This window comes from Propithecus coquereli, unplaced genomic scaffold, assembly GCF_000956105.1.
Source record: "Propithecus coquereli isolate 6110/MARCELLA unplaced genomic scaffold, Pcoq_1.0 Scaffold93, whole genome shotgun sequence".
NCBI lineage: Eukaryota > Metazoa > Chordata > Mammalia > Primates > Indriidae > Propithecus > Propithecus coquereli.
Window position 1 is genome coordinate 4,996,764 of NW_012155618.1, and position 23,667 is coordinate 5,020,430.

The 23,667-nt window shown below is 42.1% G+C and overlaps 1 protein-coding gene across 1 annotated transcript in view; it reads left to right on the plus strand.

Annotated features, from left to right (window-relative positions):
• TACR1 (tachykinin receptor 1) overlaps nucleotides 1-23,667 on the plus strand; it is a 141,305-nt gene that overhangs the window by 54,586 nt on the left and 63,052 nt on the right. The window contains exon 2 of the mRNA XM_012664881.1: nucleotides 15,673-15,867. Coding sequence (XP_012520335.1) covers nucleotides 15,673-15,867 — 195 coding nt within the window. The remainder of the gene's footprint in view (nucleotides 1-15,672; nucleotides 15,868-23,667) is intronic.

A 23,667-nucleotide genomic window follows, 5' to 3' on the forward strand; every position in this document is an offset into this window, starting at 1 on the left:
AATTGCAAAAAGACCATGTATGTAGCCCCCAACATCAGAAATATTCACTGATCCTTCAAGAAAAAGTTTGCCCATCCCTAGGTTAGCAGAAAGAGGCTGGGATTTAGAGAAATGGATTCAAATCCTGGCTCCAGTATTTAAGCGTAAGACACTGAACAATCTAAGGAAAATTCCTGAGCCTCGGTTTCTTCGTCTGTAAAATGAGAATAATACTACCAACCTCAAAGCGCTGAGTTGAGCATTAATCAATAGAAAGTATATAAAGTATCTTAGCACTATTTCTGGTTCCTCACACCCCTTCCTTAATTGATATCTGAAAGGAAAAACAAAAATCATTATTTTGTAGCAAGAAGAAACCTTAGAAGTGATCTGCTTTAGTCTGTGAGCACTTCAAAAACACTGGTTTGTGGGCCTCACCCCAGAAATTCTGATTTGGTAGGTCTAGAGAAGGACAATGGCATCTAACTTTTTTATAGCTCCTTAGATAACCCTGAGGACCAGCCAGGAGGAGGGGGATGGAGATTAATTCCTCCCCAAATGCTTTACGGGTAGGGAAGTCGGTCAGTGAGTGCAGAGCCATCACGGCTCCTGAGACCCCTCGTGCTGCGTCAGAGGCTGTCACGATGGCATGGAGAGCACAGACAGCCTGCCCACTCTACGTCCCTCCCCTCAGAGCAAGGAGACTGAGTAGGTGGACTTTTGCTGCCTGCAGAGGTGTCATTCCAACTCTTAGCAGCCTTGTCTTTTCTGCAGTTCCTCTTGAGGCCCAGAGCTCCAGAATCCCAAGGACATGGGATGCTGGGGACTGCAGTTTATAACCGAGCATCATTCTTACTTGCCCTTGGCCACAGGGGGACATGGTCCCCGGAGGTCATGAAGACTGGAGACAGAGAATCTAAGGCGACCCCAAAGCCTTCCTGCACCCAGCAGAGTTCGGTGAGCCAAAGTGGACTTTGGCGTGTGAACCTGGCTACCCCATTCCTTGCCTTGAAATCATGCAATGGCTTCCCACTCCGTCCCATCCCACCCTGCTCACTGCTCTTGAGCTACCTGGAAAGTTGCATGGCTTAGTAGCCATGTGATCTCAGGTGTGTTACTTAATCTTTCTGTGGCTCAATTTTCTCCTCTGATTGTTGTGAGGATTAAATGAGTCCACATATGTAAATCCCTAAAATAGTACCTGGCACAAAGTGAAAACCCAATGGTGTAAGCTATTATTATTATTTCACACTATTCTCTCTCTTGCTTCCTGTATTTAACTTCCTTGAATGTGCCCGTCTCTCTCCTACCACAGGGCCTTTGAACATGCTGTCCTCACTCACTCTGGGAAATGACCTTGTCCCCAGGTTACTCTTCACTTACCAGATCCAACTCACTTTGTAGGTCTCAACCCAAATGTCATTTCCTCAGAATCTTTCCCTGACCCCCAAGGCTGTCCAGATTCTATTGTTACATGTTCATGGCATCTTCATAACACTTACCACAGCTGTGATTGGACATGTATTTATAGGTTTAGTTGATGATCATTCACTGCTCTTATAAGACCAGAGTTTCCTGAGAGGAGAGCTGGTATTTATGATCTCTTCTTCTGTATCCCTACCCCCGCCATAGTGCCTGGCTCTGATGGGCACTCAGTAAGTATTTGAATGAATGAATGAATGAGTAGACGAATCTCCAGGCCACCATCCAGGGATAGGTCAAGGCTACAAAACTGACCAATGAGAACAGAGCCAGAGGCAGATCCCCTACCCCTTGATATGACTACAGCCCAGCAGAGGTTTGTTTACTTTAATGTGTGGTGTTATAGTATAGTCCAAGCCTCCATCAGAGCACAGCTACATCAACTGGGCAACATTCCCACCTGTCTGAGATGGACCTGTCCAAACACTTCCCCAACCTCGAGTCAAGAAAATGGAACACGTCTTCATGGACAGAAGACCATTCCAGCCCTGTAGTCTATTTCTCCTTGAGTAGCTACCTCCTTCCTTGGGAAGAAGGCAAGAGTCCAGGCTAAGTAGCTTTAGTCATGGGTAGAAAGCAAAGATTTCAATGAGTTTGTTCAATCATTAATCAGCCCAAAATGGAACTGTTTCATGGCACACAGCCCCTGGCACATAGGAGGTGGTGAAAATAAATAACTGCCAGCAGTGATGCTAAAATTTGCACTGAGTCATCCCCCGTCCTCTGTCTTTCCAGGCCCCTGAACCGTGGAGGACTCTGCATACCTCTTCCAAAGCGTGGAATTTGAAATCAGGCAGAACTGATAGGTAGAGGTCCCATCTCTACTATTGACTGCTTCACCTCTGTGAACTCCAGTTTTCTCACATGTCGTCAAGGGATAAAGTGGTGGTAAATTTGTTCATCTTTCCCAGCGTACCTCACTGCTGGTGTTTGCAGTCAGCCATTTTATCCACTGAAGCTGTTAAGCTGCCTTAGATGGAAATAGGGCCTGAGCTGCACTGACGAAGCCTGCCACTGTGTGTTCAATACTCTGCAATGGCTTATGCCCAAGATCCCATTACGAAGAAACACAATAAAGATCTAGGAATATGGAGAAAATAGACCAGTATAGGAAGGACAAAGACACTCATGTCTCGAACATTGCAAGATCCTAGGGGCCAAAGGTTCTCTGAAGACAGCTGGATCTTTAAGGCATATTTTTCTGTTGGACCTAGAAGAGGAAGGGAATTGGAGGGGGCACCAAGTGTGACCACTCTACCTAAATGGCTAGGATTCTGTTTATAGAAACTCTAATTTATAAACACTAATTTTAAATAACTTGCAGGAGTGGATTAAAATAAGCTGTTCTTCTTATTGGAAAATGTGGCCTTTCTATTAAGCTGTGTAAAGATCTAGAATGTGTTGTTTAAAATCCTAAGGATGTCAGAGACATACAAATGCTGGGTTTTCCTGAAAGCCAGTGGCTACAAGGAGACCCAACGTCCCCCAAAACACCAAGTGTGGTACAGGGGCTTGTTATCCAGGCCAACACTTGAGGTCACCACCTTAGTAGGGCAGGACAGCAGTCTTACCTCCTTGTAAGTGTGCAGTTGTATAGCGACCACTTATAATTACTTCATTTATGTACAAGAACAGCACACTCTTTCAATCTAGCAATGCTTTAAATTACAAGCCTCTTGTTAGCAGAGCTGTATTACCTCCTATCTCTGCATGCAGCCTCTCTGGCTCTGAGTTCATCACTCTCATAGGACTTTACAAAAACAGCAAGACAAGAGCCCATAAATGCCATTGGCTGTAACGCTTCAGGCTTGAACAGCCAGAGATCTGGCTTCCAAGGAGCAGTGAGCTGTATGTTGACTATATGAGGGTCACCAAATTTCTGAGTCCTTAACCTCTGCATCCCCTTTCCCCAATAAGTTAATGCCATATTTTAGATTCTGTTACTTGCCATACCAACATACAAGTGCCAAATTCTCTTATCAGTTCGGATTCAGATCAGCTGACAGTAACGGAGACCTGACTGCTGTGTCTTAAATACGCAAAGGTTTATTTTATCACATAAAATAATCCCAGAGAGAGACAGGTGGAGAGCCAAAGGATGTCAGAGACATGAAAATGCTAGGCTTACCTTAAAGCCAGTGACCACAGAAGGGCAGGAATGGTGATGCTATGAAGCCATCAGACACCCAGGCTCCCTTTTACTTTCTGCTCACCCACATGTGGCTTGCATTCTCAGGTCACCTCATGGTTCAAAGTGACTGCTGAAGTACCAGTCATTGCATCCACATTCTAGCCAACAAAAAAGGATAAAGGAAGAAAGGAGAACGATGCTCATCCTGAAACTCTTCCACTATTTTCCACTTAGATCTCTTTGGTCAGAATTTACCTGACTCAAATTAGAATTTCATTACTGAGAAAGAGAGAAAGATCAGAGGCTGGTGAGGGGCCACCAGCTGGCTCTGCTCTATCCAGTGATTTGATAACATATCTCAGAGGATGGGGAATTCGATGTGTGATATAAAAAGCAGCATGCTCAGAGACTCTGAGGGAGGCAGTGCTTTCTCAGAAGGGAAGTGGGTGGTCGCTGAACTCATGGAGTAAACTCAGCAGTAAACAATTGCAAATGGGCGACTTGACAGCAAAGGCATGTTGATGCAGCTAGAAGTCAAACCACTACTATTCCAGGTGTTTTACTAGACTCCCCCAGCCCTTCCTGGGCCCCGCCCCATCTCTCATCCACATCATTGCCAACTGTCCCTTACAGATGGAAATGTATTGAGGTGAGGGTAATGGAGGGGAAAGGCTTAAGGATAGAGAAGTAATTTTCTGCACATTACTTGATATCAGAAAAACATTTCTACATGTTGATTCCGTGGTATCAAAAAAGCCATATCAAATCTACTGCGTCAAAGTGTCCTGCTTCATTTCAGGTGGGGTTCCTGACTCAGCGCCAGGGCCACATGAGATTCCAGGAGCCACCGGAATGTGAACTTTCCAGCTCCTTTTAAAATAATAGCTCCTGGAGTGACATCTCTGTCTGTTGGCCTGGTCACCCAGGGAAACTACAATCACTCAGAGTAAATAGTCAAGAAAAAAAAGAAAGAAAGAGAGAAAGAAAGAAAGAAAGGAAATGTTGGGAGGAGAGGCCTCAAAGCCAGCCGGATAGCCATGAAACAAAAACAAAGCCACTGACGCTGCTCAAACAAATGTCTTTAATCTGTTTGTGACACCTGTCACCAAGGCACAGAAAGGGCCCCAGAAAGTCAGAGCCCTTCCCGACACAGCGGGAGAGAAGACCCTTTCACAAGCCCCCTTGGAGGGCATTTTAAAGCTGGGCATAAATCATTATCTTTTCTGTGTGCGGTTATTAGTATAAGTAAAATCCACTTTTAATGAATTCTGTCAGCCCTCCAAATTGCTTGTTGTGGTAATAGAGATTGGTGCTAATGAGTCTGTATCTAGAAATCACTTTCCTGACCTTCCGGGTCTGGGCGTGAGGTGGAGGTGCAGGCAGGCGGCTCTCCGTAGTGCACATGCGCGGCCCAAGGCAGGCCCGACTGCTCCTCAGCTCTGCTTCCACTGCAGCCTGGCAGAGGCAGGGTGCCTGGCCCAGAGGATGGGCTCACTGCTGTGTGGACCCGGGAGGACTTGCCCTCGTTCCGCTTTACCTAAAAGCGTTCAGATGGCCACACCTAGTAGGGAAGAGCAGGAGAATCTGGGGCCTCGAGCCATGCAGGCACCAAGGGTGGCTTTAGTTCTCTCCCATCCACATCAGCTCTTCCCTTCCGCTTTCTGATATGGACAGTTGACATTTTTCCAATCTTACGCAGAGTATTATGCAAAAGCAGCTTCAAGACCCGTCCCCCACCCCAATACCCGTAGCTTGATTTTTTTCCCCTAACCCTTTCAATACAGAAATTCTGGAGCCACCCTTGGCTTCAAGTACAGCCTGGCCTCAGACTCGACCTTGAGTATCCACACTGCATCTCTGGGCCTCACTGTCCTCTTGTGTCTACTGAAGGGACCAGACTAAGCAGCCTCTAATTCCTCTCCCCACCATAACAGCCTACATGGCCATTGAGATGTCATGTGCCATTGGTATGCAAGGAACACGGACACACTAACCCCAATCCTTGGCTCAAGCTGCTTCTGGTATAGGGAGTTACCACCAACCTGCCAATTTATCCTTCAAGTCCAGGCTAAGGGACCATGGGAATTGATGATTAGAATATCTTCATCCAATTGCGGTCCCAGTCTCAGCCAGGTGTGGGCACCACAGCTTCCCTAGGCAGACTACCAGGCCTTCTGCTCTGCCATCATCCAGCCCCAGCTGTCTGTGATCTTTCTGAAGCTCTGAATGTGGCCTAACACACCATCAGGAGCTGCCTTTCTTCCTGTCTTCCCTGTGGCTGAATGTCTATTTGATGAGAATCCTAAGAATGCCCCACAGAACAATTACAGTTCCTTAACGTCTGCCTTCTTCCATCCTCACAATGACCACATGAGATGGAAAAGTTAAAGTGCCTGTTACGGCTTTGACCATTTCTGATGGAGCAAGGGACTTGGAGAGATGCTGGCTGAGGAGTGCTCTGACATGGGCGGGGTTCAGGGAGGGACAGGTCTCACTGGAGGAAGGAGAAGGCAGCCTAGCTACACCTTCAGGCCCCAGACTCATGCATGGACCTTACGGGACATCTGCAGAAACTGCTTGCCAGTTAGGACACCAAGACTCGGGAAGAGGTAATTTGCCATAAGCTCACACCAGTCGGTGACAGAAAGCAAAAGACTGGAACTCGGTTCTTTCTGGCTCAGGTGGCTTGGCAGATGACTTTTGGGTTTTGTTGTTACACTCCGCTATGGGCCAATAAAATGGAGAAGCGAGGGCCAAACCCACAGGGGCTCAAATCCACGTCTCCCAAGGGAGCAGCTTCAGCACAGGGCAGGAAGGCAGGCCAGAGAGAGGCCCGAACAGAGGGCTCTGGAAGCTCGAGGACACTGGGCTGTGTCCTGTGAGATGACGTGCCTGAGCCCCGCCCCATAAGGCCCAAGTCCTGCCAACGCCTACCTACCTCGTGCACTTCCTTCTTGCACGAGGGAGGTGCTTTTCTCCTCCTGTGCAATCCTGACATCCACGGTGTGTGTGCTTCACCCTCTGACAATGCTCCACCTGTCCCTGCTGTCTCTGCTGAGCGTCTAACAACCATTGTCGGAAATAAGATTTACAAAAGACTGAAACAGAATGCTGCATGGGGAGGGGAGAGAATGGGTGAGGCAGGAAAGGGTGAATCGGGATCCTCCTCCACAGGGAAGCTGGACATCGGGTCCCTCTGCAAGGAGGCACTTCACTGCAGCAAACCCTGGAGAACGGCCAGTGTATAGCTGGCGGGGTGTTACTGTCCCCTTTACTAGCCTAGGACACCATGTTTCAGCAAGTGTCATGCTCAAATGTCTCAGTGGAATTAGCACATGGGGACCTGGGGGATGAGCAACACTGCTACAATTTATTTTTTCCCATGAAATACTGTTTAAGTTATAAATTGAGTACTTATTTGGCAGCAGCTATTAAGCTGACGCCACTGCCTCCTTGGCCTTTCGTAGTTTTGAGTATCTTTAAGTGCCTGGTCCTGGAACCAGCCAGTGGCACTGATGGTTTAAGAGTCTGGTACCCTGAGTACCCTGGGCTTAATCTACGCACCGAGTCCCTGAAAAGAGACCGCATAGCATTTGGAGATACAAGTTACAAAGATAAAGAAGAGATTGTGGATGTGTGTTGTGTGCTACTGTGCACTAAACTGTGACCATTCCCTTCATATGTATTATCTCAGTCAGCCGTCACTGCCCAGTAAATATTATCAACTGTAATTTCAGAATGAGAAAACTGAGATTCTGAGAAATCACGTTAAGAGAGATTAAGTAGCTGAAAAAGCAATAAGTAAGAGCACTGGGGAGAGAAGGGGGTATGTCCTGTGCTGGGAGCCCCTTGGGAGTAGGACGGTCATAACCCAGGCAGCAGGGGCTCCACTGCCTGAGAGTACAGACTAAGGAAGTCCTACATCACAGCATGACAGGCCACAGGGTGGTCTGTAAACACAGGTCTGGGGAATGTTTACTTTCTGGAAATCATGTTTCCTCTTTTGGCCTCTTGCTCTGCATTTGGCAGCGCTGGTCCCAGCATCCTTCGTGCGTTCCTCTGAAGGCTAACACTCTCTGGGCACTTCACCAGCAGAGGCCCACAAGACCTTGTACTTCCTCACTCAGCCTTCTATCCTTGTTTCTTCATCCACATCTGGAGAAAGCAAATTCAGAGGCCAACCTCTCTGCCTGCTGTACGCTTAATACAAGGAAGGGATCATTAGGTCAATTGGCTGCTAGTTACTAAGGAGCCACCTTGTGCCTGGCCAGGTGCCATGGGGATTCAAAGGAATAGGAGATGCAATACTGACTCCCAATAAGCTTCTAATAAAATGTTGGAAGTGCTTATAAACAGCCATTTCTTTTCAAGTCACCAGGCCTTTGTATATGCTGTTGCCTTCTCCTGTAAAGTATGTTGCTCATAGCTCTCCACAGATGTACATGCCAATTGAACTTTCCAGATCAAATTCAAGTGTCACCTCCACTGAGAAACTCCCCTGACCTCCCTGCGCAGGCCTAAATGGCCTGCTGTCTGCTCACGCTTCATACGCATTGCAACTTCACGGTAACACACAGCATATTGCATCGTCATTACCACGAATGCGCCTCTCCGTGAGATAGCCACTCCTTCAGAACATGAACACAGGGCTCTGCTCTGACACAGAGAAGGGGGTTGAACAAGGTTTACTGAAAGAATGAGTTAAAAGTCAGCACAGGAAAAAGTACGGATGTATAGCTCTGCATGTTCATAGAAAGGAAGATTGTACCCATTGTCGACAGTGTGTGTGAGAGTTCTGAACAATGCCTTGATTAAAAGCAAAGCAAAGTCTCTAAAGCCAGACTGCCTAATTCCAGCCCGGCCTCACCAGTTGGTAAAAGAGTTACTTAACTTCTCTGAGCCGCAATTTCCTCATCTGGAAAATGTGGGTCATAACATTAGCCTGCATCAAAGAATTGGTGAGAGATAAAATGAGTTAATACAAAGAAATCACATGAAATAGAGCCTGGCACTTACCAGGTACTCAGTGTATTAGCTATGTGTTACCTATGGACCCAGGTGGGACAGAGGCTTTCCCTTTATAGCTTCTGGTATGGCTTGAATTTTTACTCAGAATAATTAGATAACAAAAAGAAAAATGAAAAATAAGACAGCAGAACTTCTGCTTCCAGCAAAATGGAAGACTAGATGTCCCAACTGATGCTCTTGAAATTAGCTAAAAAATGCTGGATAAGATACCACACAAGAAAATCCTGAATCATTCATTATCCTGCAAGTAAGTAAGTTCAGTTACTTTGTACCTACAAAACTTTTTATAAATTTCAACAACTACGGCTCCTATTTCAATTGGTAAGATAGCACAGTTTATTTTAACACAGTTGCAAATTATGTGTATCACAACCTCTTCCAAGTACATTTCTGTTCCACGGATTTCTTAATTTACTAAGAACATTATTTTTACCATGTTATATTCATATTAGTACCAAAACAAAACAAATGAATTTATCTTCACTATTGAAGTTTGAAACAAATTCATTTTATAACATTCACAACATCTGTGGTTTCACCTTCCAAAAACTTTGAATCCATGAATTGGATTAAAAAAGAACTGAACCATTATTGAAATTAACTAATTTTCTATTTGAAAAATCTGATGACAGCAATATTAGAATCATATAACTATTTGCCAAGTTCTTCTTCTGCTAACCGAGCCAACATATTAATAGCTATTACTTGACCTTTCGTACATGCACAAGAAAAATTGGAATTGAAAATGAGTGAAACTAATTTAGAAGAACAGTCATTTAATCTAAATGAAAAGTCATGCTTCACAGAATGTGAAGATGTATCATTTTCACTACATAGCTTAAATCAACGTCTTTGAGCACAATTTTCTTAAAATCACTACTAACTTCTTGGTGTAGCTGCTGCTGCTTCTTGGGAAGATTTGTGTCTTTTGATTTTCACATGTCCAGTTAACACTTTGGCCCCATAGAAGGTAAACATCTAAACTTATTTTGTGCAAGTTACACATTCATCATCAATTTTTGGGAAAAGCAGAAATCCAACATTAATTTTTCATTAAACACATGCTTCTGTTAACTTATAATTTATTGCTGTCAAAAGATTATTTTTTAACTGAGAAGTCACTATCAAAAAATAAATAAATAGCTGTGAGTTTACACTATACAATGAAAAGCAAAATCACTGTAGCAAGAGTGCCCAAGTAATCTCCATACTGTCTACAACCAGATTACTCAGGCTCTATCCTGTTCATGTTACTGATAAGTTTCCTGGCTTCCCACTGACCCTGCCACCATGTGGTCTGGTGGCCTGGGGCATTTCAAGGCTGCAGGCACAGGACACGGCACAACAGACTGGTACCTCAGGTGCTTGGCAGGGGCAGCAGCCTTGAATAATAGTCCCACCGCTACCTGAGTCCATTTCCTCTGACAAGTGATTGTCCTGCCTGGTGCACTTAGGTGGGAGATACTATCGGGGCTGGGATTAGAGTGAGGCAAGTGTACACTGGCTTTGGGTGCAAAATTTAAGGGGGCACAAAAAAAATCAGAGATCAAGATAAATAATAACTTAATGCAGTCTTTTAAAATATCATAATTAATGCAGAAATATCTATGACGAGCAAAATATCAAGATTTTAAATAAAGGCAGGGTCCAATTCTGTACTTGCACAACACTGACTGTGAGTACCTTCCTCATGTCACCCTAATTCTGGCCCACAGATCCTGCCTTTATGGGTCGAACAAAGGAGATATGTGGGAGAAGAGAGGCTACCTTGAGTGAGGAGGAGATAGAAACATGCCATTCTCTGAAACTCCCTCTTAGCCCACCCTTTTGTCCCAGGTGCCACTGCTTTAAGTTGCCTGCTGCTGAGACAAGTCAAGCAAAAAACACGTTTTTGGTCATCCAGAAGACATGCCTATCACTTGGAGGGAGGGAATTTCAGAGAATCAGGGAAACTAAATATACTTTCATGTGACTGTAGCAGTTTTTATATAACCTGCCAGGCCCAATGAAATGGATGTTTTGGGCTGGGCGCAGTGGCTCACGCCTGTAATCCTAGCACTCTGAGAGGCCGAGGCGGGCGGATTGTTTGAGCTCAGGAGTTCGAGACTAGCCTGAGCAAGGGCGAGACCCTGTCTCTACTACAAATAGAAAGAAATTAGCCAAACAACTAAAAAAATAGAAAAAATTAGCCGGGCACAGTGACGCGTGCCTGTAGGCCCAACTACCTGGGAGGCTGAGGCAGGAGGATCACTTGAGCCCAGGAGTTTGAGGTTGCTGTGAGCTAGGCTGACGCCACGGCGCTCTAGCCCGAGCAACAAAATGAGACTCTGTCTCAAAAAAAAAAAAAAAAGAAAGAAATGGATGTTTTGGCCCCATAAGAAACACATCTTTCTTTTAAAGATTTCTCACAATGTTTTGTTTTATTTTATTTTATTATTTTTAATTGACACATTAATTGTACATATTTATGGGGTACAGTGATTTTTGATACATGTATTCAGTGTGTAATGATCAAATCAGTGTCAATAGCATATCTGTCACCTCAAACATTTATCATTACTTTGAATTGGGAACATTCAAAATCCTCTCAACAAAAATTTGTTGTATATTTTCAAATAGCTAGAAGAAATGTATTTTTTTTTTTTTTTTTTTTGAGACACAGTCTTGCTCTGTCGCCTGGGCTAGAGTGCCGTGGCTTCAGCCTAGCTCACAGCAGGGCTGCCAGGGACTGCCTGGCTGACCACTTGTGGGCTGTAAGATTTATCTACCCAATGAGCTTCAGTCTGTCGAAGGCAAAGTGTTTCTGAAGATTACACCATACTCTCCTATGGTTCTAATTCCCCCTGCTCTGCGCTTCCCATATACTAGACCTGGAGACAGAAAACTATAGCCCAGGTGCCAAATTCAGCCCACCTCCTATTTTTGTAAATAAAGTTTTATCGGCATATAGTCATGCCCAATAGTTTCCTTACTGTCTATGGCTGTTTTCACACTACAAAGGCAGAGTTGGGTAGTCATAACAGAAACTATATGGGCCACAAAGCTTAAAATATTTAAAATCTGGTTTTCACAGAAAAAGTTCGCCAACCCTTAAACTAGACATTAGCAGCCATCCTCTCAGCTGTCACCACCCCTGGTCATTTGAACTCAGAAAGATGTGGTTCCTTAAAGGAAACTTGTAACATCCCAGGAGCAAATGGGGATAAGGGAAGGCAGGGCTTGGACTTGGAGGGGAAAGACTGTGGAAGAAGGAGGTAGGCTTCTCCTGGTAGGCCACCTCTCCTGGTGGAGGAGAGACATTGTCTCTGTCCAGTGATTCTGGGCTGATATAAGAGGAAGTTATAAAGATATTGCTACTAGTCAGAAGATGAGAATTCTTTTGCACAGTAATATCCCTTTACTCTACCTAAAAAAGACTATGCAGCAGAGAGTTCTTTTTATAAAGCATGATCATACAAGAGGAAGACTATACCTCAGGTTTTGTATTTGGGAGGGCACATACAATTCAAATCAGAGCTGATGGCCCTCTGTGGGGCTGGAACACCCTGAAGTGGAGAATGTAATCCACATCCCACACAGCCCCCGGAGCCCTGTCCCTGGCAGCCCGATGATTAATGCGTAAACCGGAAAGACGTTTGTTTCATTGACTGCCTTAGAGTCCTGTGAGCACAGTGCAGTCAATAAATATTTATTGAATGTATTTTCCTAGGGCTTGCAGCATTTTCTCAGTGACATCTTGTAACTAAATAAGCAAGAATTGTTCAGGGTGCTTCCAGATAAATATATAAATGTATGCTAATGGGATCCAAGCTAGGAATTGGGAGTAGGAAAGAAAATCTTCATCCATCTGTACAAGTTATCCTAATGGTACTAGCTTTCGGGTAAATAAGAAAGAAGCATGTTAAATAAGCCCCAGAAGTGAGGACTGTAAGACAGAAAGAAGAAAGGGAGGGAGGGAGGGAGGAAAGAAAGAAGGGAAGGAAAAAGGGGCAGGCAGGGAAGGAGGGAACAAAGAAGATAAATACCTTTGTTTTTAACAAATGAAAATGTATACATTTTTTAAAGCCAATCTTTTTTATTCTCTCTGATTGTATGTAGGTAATACTTTCATCTGTCACTAAAATGGCTCCTACACTCAAGGAACAGCAGAGAGTTAACTGAAATGGGTTCCCAAATTGCAACTTTTGCAATAAAGATAAAATATGGCTTTCTGACATCCATTTGCAGCTACAGTGCCAATATGCTAGTGCAATCCCCCTTAAGCCCAGTCATACTAGATTCTGAATGGTGTATCACCAATTTGGGCATGGGGATTGGTGTTAGCGTTCGTTTATTTAAGATTGGGTATTTATCCTGAGTTAGAAACAAATTAAAATCTTGCATTTGAGATAATATTAAAAGAAGGCAATGCAATTACCACATTCTCCCCTGTGCATCGTCCTCAGGCTCCCAAGAAGCCTACGGATGCACAGCTGCCTGTGAAGGTTGGCGCATGTGCAGTGCTGGAGGTTGCTGGAGGTGAGATAAGGCATCTTCATGGCTGCATGTCCAGCTTTGTCAGGGAAAACAATTTTGCCTTTGGGAAATAATCCAATAAGCCATCCTACAATTTTAATGCAAACACTCAAAGAGATTCTGGCCATGACCATGGAGGCCCAGCCCTCCACCGAATTGGAAAGAAAGTAAAGCTAATGGTTGCACAGGCCCAGCTCCAGCAGCTCCGATTCTGGGTTTCCCCCACCCACCCCCACCCCACGACTGGAGAGGAAACCAAGGCTTCATCACTGTCAGGCAGCGAAAGAGACACAGGTCCAGGAGGGACATCAAGACTTCTCAGGGTTCTTTGCAGGAGACCGCTCCAGAGAGGTAAGGTCATCTGGCCTATGGTGTCCTGGGCCTCTCTTGACTGTAGCAGTGGCCCTTTGGGATAATCTAAGGAGGACAAAGAAGGCTTGATGTGCAACATTTTTGGGTTTTGCAGGGTTTTTGTTTTTGTGGGTTTTTTGCTCAATTTCCTGAGGATGCACAATTTGCCACATTTAAGAGTTGGTTTTGCCCTTTTGACATAGCATTTGTATGATGGGCTTTATAGCCACCAACCCAACCAGGGAATCTTGCCAAAAGATTTATACTACTCACCCCCACCATAATTTCTTTTCTAAGCCTCTTCCTAATTCCATTCTCTCCTGACTTTACGACCACCTACCCACTTACCCAAGGAGGCAAAAGGAAGTTTCTGAGGGTTTTCTTTCTGGGAGTTATCGTGACTTCTTCGTATACATATAAAAGCTGACCTGACGCATCCTCCTAATAGCCAGACGCCATACCCTGAACACCTGCAGCAGCCTTGTTCTTATAGACCAGAGGAGGAAAGCCTAGGGCCCCAGCACGAAAATGCAGAGAAAGGTATTCCAAAGTTTAGGATGATAAATGGACAACCAGCCAGGCCTTTGTGAAAACGGAGCTTAAACCTAACACGTGTAAGGAAAAAGGCTCTGAACACTTCCTGCCCTTGGAGCAAGATGCTCAGCAGTCTCTCCCCAAATCCAGCCCGATGCACCTCCTTAAGCCCCTCCAATAGACTGCCTGCCATCCCAAGACTTAATCACCTCTGCAGCTTCCCTAAGGCTGTAAGACGTTGATCAGATTAGCACCTGAGGTCCCTTTACCCTACTGTCATGTTTTGTGGCTGCTTATTGATGCACTGCTTCTCCCGGGGGAAATCAGAAGCTCGTAGCCCAGAAGGAAATGCTGTGCCTTATGTGCGGCAGCAGATGCCCAGTGGGACTTTGCTGAGCGTGTAGTGAATAAAATTGCTTTACTTGTGACCCTGGCTCGAGTTCTGGCCCAGAGATCCTGGGAGTCCAAAGAATACAGTAAACAAATGATGTGGAATTATGTAGAGACAGCTGACAGCTGTGCTGCATTCGTCTGCACGTTTCTGAAGGCTCCATTGACCATTCTGTGCTACAGAAGCCAGAAAAACCTGCATGTCAGAGAATCAAATGTGTGGTTCTGTGGTTTTGTTAGATAATATTTAAACCCCAAAGGCTGTATAAGACATCATTCCTACTCTGAAAAAGATGCATATTTTAAGGGATAGATCTATAAACTCTGCAAGAAAATATGCATAGGGAAATGTCTTTTAAAATGGAAGAGGCAGAATTGATGTGCTTATAACAGATATGAAATGCTGATTGAAATATTTATTATCCTTCAAATCTCCGTGACATCTCAGAAGCAGTGCACAAATTCAAACACATGGACACACTCATTCAGATGACACCATTTAGTGCCAGATCCCAGGTGGGAGGGGATGGAGGGATGGCTCCAGGCTCGAAGCTGTCATTCATTGCGCTTTTGCCTTCCTGCAACGAGGTGTCATCTACGCTGGCCTTTTATGTGTTCCAGTGTGTCTGCCTCAGCAGCTGGAGACTGTCTTTCTTCTCATGAAGCATGTGTAGTTAGCCACACACTGACTCCTAGACGCTCAAAGAGTTGATAAAGATCTCTCCAGAAGCTGTTGTTTTTTGCTGGCTTCAGGCCACTGCTTTCTCACACAGACACATTCGCTTCCCCTCAAATTGTATGGACGGATGTAGAATTGTTGACCTTTTATTGTGACACAAGGACCTGAACAACTACTGTTTCTATTACCCTTATTCCGCAATCCCAAAAGGATAAAAGGAAACCTTTATATAAATTGAATAAATTTACAACATCGTCCTTATTTTTCTAATTTCACCATGAGCTCCTGACCTGTGTTTGGCCACCATGTCCCCAGTTTGTACATTTCAATGACTAAAATGCCTCTCCTGGAATGCGGCTAGACGGGTTCTGAAATTGTAAAAAAATCTAGCTAACTTTTCCTATGGATTTTAGCATTGTACATCAAAAGTCATAAAGCTTAAGGATAGAATATAGAAAAATAATTGGAAAATAGTTGTCATCAAAGGATTTCTAGGAATTTTTCATTGATAGGAAAAACACATAATTACTGATGTAGATTTTGGTGACCAAAGCAGAACTTTGTCCTTTCATCTCTGTTCCAGGTACATGGCCATCATTCATCCCCTCCAGCCCCGGCTGTCAGCCACAGCCACAAAAGTGGTCATCTGTGTCATCTGGGTCCTGGCTCTTCTGCTGGCCTTCCCCCAGGGCTACTATTCAACCACAGAGACCATGCCCAGCAGGGTCGTGTGCATGATCGAATGGCCGGAGCATCCCAACAAGATTTACGAGAAAGTGTGAGTACAGATGACTCCCCGCTCTGCTCTGAAGCTACTGTGATACAGGGTGCCTTCCCTGGCCCTTGTTCTTTCTTTGTTTACATATTCTTTTTTTATCTAGGATTTAATGTGCATATGTAACTATTTCTCACATCCATCCTGATATCAGGCTGATAAATCCATAGTTATCAGGGAACTATTATACACTAGAGATTTTTTTAGATGTAAGATCGAGATCCTATCCCCTTTAACAGCACAAGATAAAAAAAAAAAAAAGATCGAGATCCTGTTATAAAGCAGATCCTTTGGGTGCCTTGCCACATCCCTTGGGCCCTTTACCGGAGGCATTCCCCTGCCAGTGTCTGCATTTCTTTGCCTGGGAACTTATTCCTAAGCTACAGAATGCTATTCTGCCCTCCTGCACAGCATGCCAGAAGATGGGGGGATTATCTCCCACTCCCAGCAGCTCTCAACAATGACTGATGGAAGTTGGCATAGGAACACTCACCTCCTCAACCCTCAGGAGGAATGTCTCTGAGGTTCGTGTCTTACTGCGTCCAAGGTTTCCTCAGGAGATTAAGCTCAGTCACCCCAGTGGTAGCTGACTCGATAATACATTCTTTATTGGCCACTGTTCCGGCTCCTTTCCTGTCCTACTGCCTCCCTCCCTACTGGTGTTTCTTTCTTCTCCCAAATAAGGTACTTGAACTTGAAGATGTTGACATCTTCACATCTTCAAGTAAGTAAGTACCCAAATAAGGTATTTGCACTTGAAGATCTTGAGATAAAGATCTCAGGATCTGCCTCTGCGGAAGATGAAACCAAAACACCTACTTCCAGGATTTTATAGTTGGAGAAATAAGACATATGCCTGTGAAACTCATGGGAATTCAAGGCCAATGCACTGAGCGCTTATGAGTTGCAAATCCCTTACAGGGCAGGCTTATCTTGCAGGGCCTGGCTGATCACATTTAGGGTTTTTCAAAGTACCCTGGCAATTTTCCCCTTACCCTGGAGGCAACATTGAAATGGCTCATTCTTTGTGTTGTTTTGCTCAAGTGAGCAATGATGTGATATTTGTATTACCATTAATTTTCTGGACTCAGAGCACAGGATAACATGCATCCTTTTGAAAGCCCTCTATAGCTCTCCAATCTTGGGTTTTTTATGTGACTCATAAAAGAACACTGATGTTCGAACCAGAAGATCTGGATTTTATCACAAAGTTGCCAGTTACTAGCCATGGGACCGTGGGCAAGGATCACAGCTTCTCCTCGTTATTGAAATGAAAGATAATAAAGCACTGTTTCCTATAAACAATTGTCGTGATGATCAAAAGAGATAATGTTTTTCCACCTTGTGAGCTATTAAATGCCATACAAAGGTACGAACGAAACTCATCAGATAGCAGCGTAATTATGAGGCCTTTAAACTTATTAAATGTTAAAATGAGACACTCTACCTGTCATTCCGCCAGGATTTGAGGGTTTTGAAAGCCTGTTGCACACAGTTATACTGCTGCATCTGCTCCATAGAGCATGGAAATGCAGCTTGCCAGAAAGCAATACATAAAGCTCAGACATTGCCTTCCAGACACAGACAGTGGGATTTAATCGATCAACCAGTGGGGGGATTAATGTTCAGCCTAGAAGGAGACATTGAAAATTATTCTTTCAAATGAAACTACAAGCCTGAGCAAGGTCTCAGTGGGAGAAAGAACACAGCTTTACAAGCTGTACAGAACCCGTGCACATGTTCAAGCCAGAAGCTTTCCTCAAAAGGGGGGAAGAAAAACTACTTCTGAATTAAAGCTCGTTATATAAACTGTTTCAGAAACCACCACCGACTGTATGGGCTGTAGCTCAGTTCTTAGTTCTCCTGATCTTTTCAAAGTCTCATCAGCTTTCCACAACTTTTGTTTCAAAATATTCAGATTCTTTTTAATCTTACAACAAATTTAAAGTTTAACTTGGAAATGAAGATTGATTTTCCTACAGATATCTGGGGTCTTGTCCAAGACACTGTAATGTCTGGAGTCTTACTTTTGCAACATTTTGGTGTTTTATACTTATTAATAACTAGAAAATCCCTTTGAGACTGAACACAATGTGTGGGATTCTCTTGTTTCCTTGCTTTGGGCGTTTAGGGTAGCTGCTACTGGAGGCACGATTGGGTTTGCCATCATGGCTTATTTCATCATTTTAACCTAAAAAAATGAGTCTGGCTTAAGAGCATCTGATTTTACCTATTCAAAATGTTTAACATGTTTATTGACACAATACTAAATCTAAAGAGTCTATGTTTGTCATTCACATATTGACTGTGATGGAAACATAAGTCAAGTGCACAGCAAAGCTTTATTCAAACTTGTTTTCTTTTGGTCAGTATCATTCATAATGCATTATGATATATTTTTAGGGACCTTAAATTTTATCATGTCTAAACTAAGTACTTAATTATATTCTCTTTTTTTAAAACTAATGATTGCCCATTTCCGCAGTACACAATAATCCCAAATTTGAAACCAGATGGAACCTTTGTCTTCAGGCAGTATAATCATTAAGTTAAGAGCATGTGCTCTGGAGTTAGTTAAGGGACGAATGCCCAGCCCATCACTCTGTAGTTGAGTCATCATGGTCAATTAATTTAAGGCTATAAGCCTAATAAATGGTCCTGATTTACGATGGTTCCTCTTAGGATTTTTCGACTTTAGTATTGTGTGAAAGTGATACACATTCAGTGGAAATGGCACTTGGAATACCCATACAACCATTCTGTTCTTCACTTTCAGTACAGTATTCGATAAATTACATGAGATACTCAACACTTTATTATAAATAGGCTGTCTGTTAGATAAGTTTGACCAACTATAGGCTAATGTAAGTGTTCTGAGCACATTTAAGATAGGTTAGGTGTATTGTATGCATTTTCAACTTAGGATATTTTTAATTTACGATGGGCTTATTGGGATGTAGCCACATCATAAGTTTGGGAGCATCTGTACATTCCACATAGAGGCATTAAGAAAAGTGAGTGAAATAACCCCATGAAGTGCTCAGTCTAGTGTCCTGCATGTGGTAAGGCTATGGTGAATGTCGCTACTGATGTCAGCATCATTCATTGATCTGGGTCCACTGGCAGCTGACTGCATGATGGACAGATGCTTAGGCCCAATTTGTCTGATAGATAATTAGTGCCAGCTAATTACATAAAACATTTTGTGAAATATCTGAGATTGTGGCATATGCCTTTGGGTTGCATGGTGAACCTCTAACCCTGATCATTCACCATCCAGACTATTGATAGTGAGTTAAATTAAGCACTATTAAAGATAGGCACTCCAGCAAAAGCATGGGCAAAATTTTGAACATGGGCCTCACAAAAGAAATCCAAATGGCCAATAAATATATGAGGAGGAATCAACTTCATTTGTCACTAGTGAAATGCAAATTAAAACTATAATGAGGTCTTACTACACACCCATCAGATGAGCAAATGTTAAGCAAGTCCAACAAAACTAAGTATTTTGAACTTTTGGTGAAGAAATGAAAAAATAAGAAACTTTGTCTACTGTTAAAAGAAGTATAAATTGCTAATCACATTAGAAAATACTTTTGTAGTATCTAGAAAAGAAGAAGCTACGCATACCCTATATCTCAGAAATATCACTTGGAGGTAATTACCCTAAAAATACTCATGCACATATACACCTAAATATGTAAAACATAATGCTCAAATCAATGCCCCAAAATGGAGATATTTCAAACGTCTATCATCAATAAAATGGATAAAAAGTTTGGTACAAGCATGAGATGGAATACTATACAGCTAATAAAATAAATAAAATGTAGCTCCATGCAACATGGATGGCTCTTATAAGCAAAGTTCTAGAACAAGCAAAATGAAATTACATTTTCAGGAATACATAAGTAGGTGGTCAAACTATAAATGCAAGCCAAGAAGCAGTTACCATGAAAGTGAGGTTGTCACTTGTCACTTTCATGTTCTCTCTCACAGGAGGGAAGGTGGTGTGATCAAAAAGGGACACTTAAGAGTGCTTCTGAGGGGATAGCATTGGTATATTTCTTGAGGTCAGTGGTTGTAGCATGCGTACTTAAAAATTACTCATAATATCAGATAATTTGATTTATGTTCTTTTTTCTGGAATGTGTTTCATATTTTTTAACTTTAAACACCATCCAAAGGTTTTTGTTTTTAAAAGCTCTCAAGAAACTGCTTTCATTGGAATAACCCCAAAAGTTCTTCCAGAAGAAATTATTTTCTGGAATGTGTGGCTATGCCCAGGATGACATTATTAGTAGCTACCTACTGCTAAATAAGCAAAGTGTGTGTGGCCCCCACCCCATTTTGATGATTCTTGACCACTTGCATTTTGCTTTGCTAACTCCTATGCTTCAGGCCACCTGGAATTTTCCGAACTGGTCTAAGGGAGTCTGAGCCAAATGCTTGTCCCTAAAGGGATGCAGCGAATGTTTAACCAGAGAGCAAGGCCTATACAGCCAGCGCCCTCGCCCCTTAATGCTGCTGTGTTCATAGGCATGTGCCTCTGAACTACAAAAAGCTACAGATGCACTTGGTTCATCTTCCTGGAAAGTCATTTAAAACTTTATTTTGCATTTAAAAATATGAATATATTACAGAGAAAAATATTGCAATGAAAACTGTTATGACTTCTTTCATAACTTGTATTCTCATCATTTACTAACACTTTGATGATTATCCATCCAGTCTTTGATACCATCTCCAGGTAAATACTGTTCTTAGTTTCCTCTTAAATGTCTCATATGCATACGAGTCAACAAGATTATTTCCCTCTTCGTAACAGAAAACGTAGCTTCTTATGCACACCATTCTGCACCCTGTTTTTTTAACTTAACAGTATGTCTTAGAGATCTTTCCATATCAGTTCATAAAGAGCTCCTCTATTCTTTTTTCAGTATTCCAGTTTTAAATGTACAGTATTATTTAACCTGTCACATATTGGTGGACTTTAGATTGTCTTCAGCCTTTTGCTATTACAGAGTGCTGCCATGAATAAACTTGTACATAAATCATGCTAGGATATCTGTAGCATAAAATCTCAAAAATGGAATATCCCATTTTAATTTTTATATTTTCTCTCCATATGGGATTGTACTAATTTACATTCTCACCTGCAATGTGTGAGAGTCCCTGTTTCTCCACAGCCTTACCAACAAAGTATATTGTCAAGCTTTTAGGTTCTTACCCATCTGATGAAGAAAAAAATGATATCTCACAGTTAAAATTTCCATTTCTCTTATTAAGAGTGGAGTTGAATATCTTTTCATAATTTAATAGTCATTTTTGCATATATTTTAGAATCTGCTTACTTCATTTACCATACCATAAACAATTTCCTGTCATTAAAAGTGTTTCTCTAATGTGAAGTGAATACACACACACACACACACACACACACACATATATGTTAACAAATCCCCACCTTTGAAGATTAGTTACTCCATTCATTTCTCTAAACAGGCTACTGAGATAAAACACCAAACTTAAAAGTAATCTGCTTCTAGCTACATTCCTAGTTCCCCGGAAGGACTGGTTCTGTTTTATCTTCCATTCCCTGTTTTTGCTTACAATCACTTTAGAACATTCATGAAAATAGGGATTTGGGCTTATGATTAATACAATATTATCATAATTCGTAATGAAGTCCTGCAATAACTAGCAACCTGGCAACTTAGTGTGGCTGCTCTAAGGCAAGAAACTGTGACACTACCCAGGAAGTCCTATAAAGGTGGAGTTGATTGACAGGTGATGAAGAAAGATTCCTTGTATGACCAAAAGTGACTCTTCCTGGTGGAAAAGAAAGCACAGAGAAAGGAAGATGAAAGTATAAAGAAGAAAAATTGGGCTTTGCAAAATGCCTTACCCCCTTCCCCTCTTCTATTAAAACTATGAGGAATGTGCAGGAGCTTTCAAAATTAATAAGAGCTAAGCCCACTTTTACAGATGCTATATAAGCTGTAAGGAGGCAGTTGTCCCAAAAGGTACCAGGCCACAACCCTAAGGACAAAGGAAGACAAACAAGCCAACATTTCTTCATCAGAGAACATGCCACCAAGGCCAAGAAAAGATCTGTAATAAGGATGAAAAATGAGAAAGAGATCCAAAAGGATGAGATTTACACAGCCTGAGGAATTTCAGCCTCCCTGAACCATTTATTAATATTGGTCATATGTCATTTTCTGTTAATTAAACTTCTTTGTACATAACTTTGTGATAGAATTTTAGCGAGAAATAAGATACGCCTATTCTGAATTACAAATATTACCAATAATACTGGAAGAGGAAGCTATGTTAGAGAACAATGTCATTCATGACTCTAATTACCTGGATATTTTGTGGAAACTACATGAATGTGGATATGGTAACTCTAATATAATTCTCTCTAAGTACCAATTGTAACAGAAGACTATAAAAATATGCCATTGTCCTTATTTACAGTATTTTGTCTTTTGTATATACAATCTATTATCAGAAATCAGCTGAAAATTTATATTTATACATACCTTTACTTTCATTAATAATAAAAAATGAAAATCTGCTGATTGGTAGGGAGTTAAGAGGGAATATTAAAAAATATACCTCCAGAATTACTTCTCAAATTTTCTACCTTCTTAAATATTTCACAAGTTAAAAAGAAAAAAAAAATGTGGATCCTTTGCCAACCTGCTCCAGGCCGTGGCTAGAGGAGTGTCAGCATATTTGTGTTTCCAGGATTGATTGTTTATGTTAGTTGTTGTGATTAATTTCCTCCCTTGACACCCACTACATTTATAAATATAGCCCAGGGCCCCTAGTATTATTACCACGGTTGATGAAAAGCAGTTAAACCAAGAATGAAGTGTGCATTGACACTGCAGGGGAAGATGGTAGCATAAAAACAAGCCCTTAACTAGGAAAGCTGCCATACAAATGCCAGAAATTTCACTACGTTTCTGGCACATATTGCCAGATAGAGCCAGACAGGAGGCAGCCACCAAGGGCTGTTCCGGATGATATATATACCAGCAGCCAATAATGAGGAGGTACAAACGTGAGCCTTGAAGCCTTGAGAAAGATGGGACCACCCAAATTGGAATTCCTTTGGGCTGCTACTGTCAACTTCTGGTGGAAGCTGCCCTCAGATTGAGAAACGGAAAGCACAAACGGGCCAGAGAGCATAAATGACAATAAGATAAAATGAATGATTTCCTACAAAATCATAAATAATCAATTGATACAGCTTGCGGAAAAGAGGAAGTGAAACTAGTGTTCATGAATTACATTTATAAAAGGTACTGAGATCAAAATTTGTGCAGGGAAATTCTTTCAAATGCCCTATAAGCTTTTCAAGAGTACAGAACAATATGGAGATCTTGCTCATTTATTATACAGATTTGGGAAAATCTAAATGTTAAAAGCTAACAAAGAAAGCTCCAAAACAAACCTTCAGACCAATTCCATTTACAAATATAGATGCAAACATCCAATTAAATTATTCACCAAAAAATGCAAAATTATACTGAAATAGCAATGCTTTGTTTTTGAGCATGACTTTTTTTCCAGCAAATAAGATTGATAAATTATTGGGAAATCTGTTATTATATGTCATCAAATTAATTGGTCAAAGGGAAGCATCATATATTCATCTCAATAAATTCCAAAAGTAATTCGTTAAAAATGTAATATCTGTTAAAGAAAAAAGTAGCTTATATCAGCAACAATCCTTGACAAAATAAAATAAATAATGGATCTCCCTTGCAACAGAAACAAAATAAA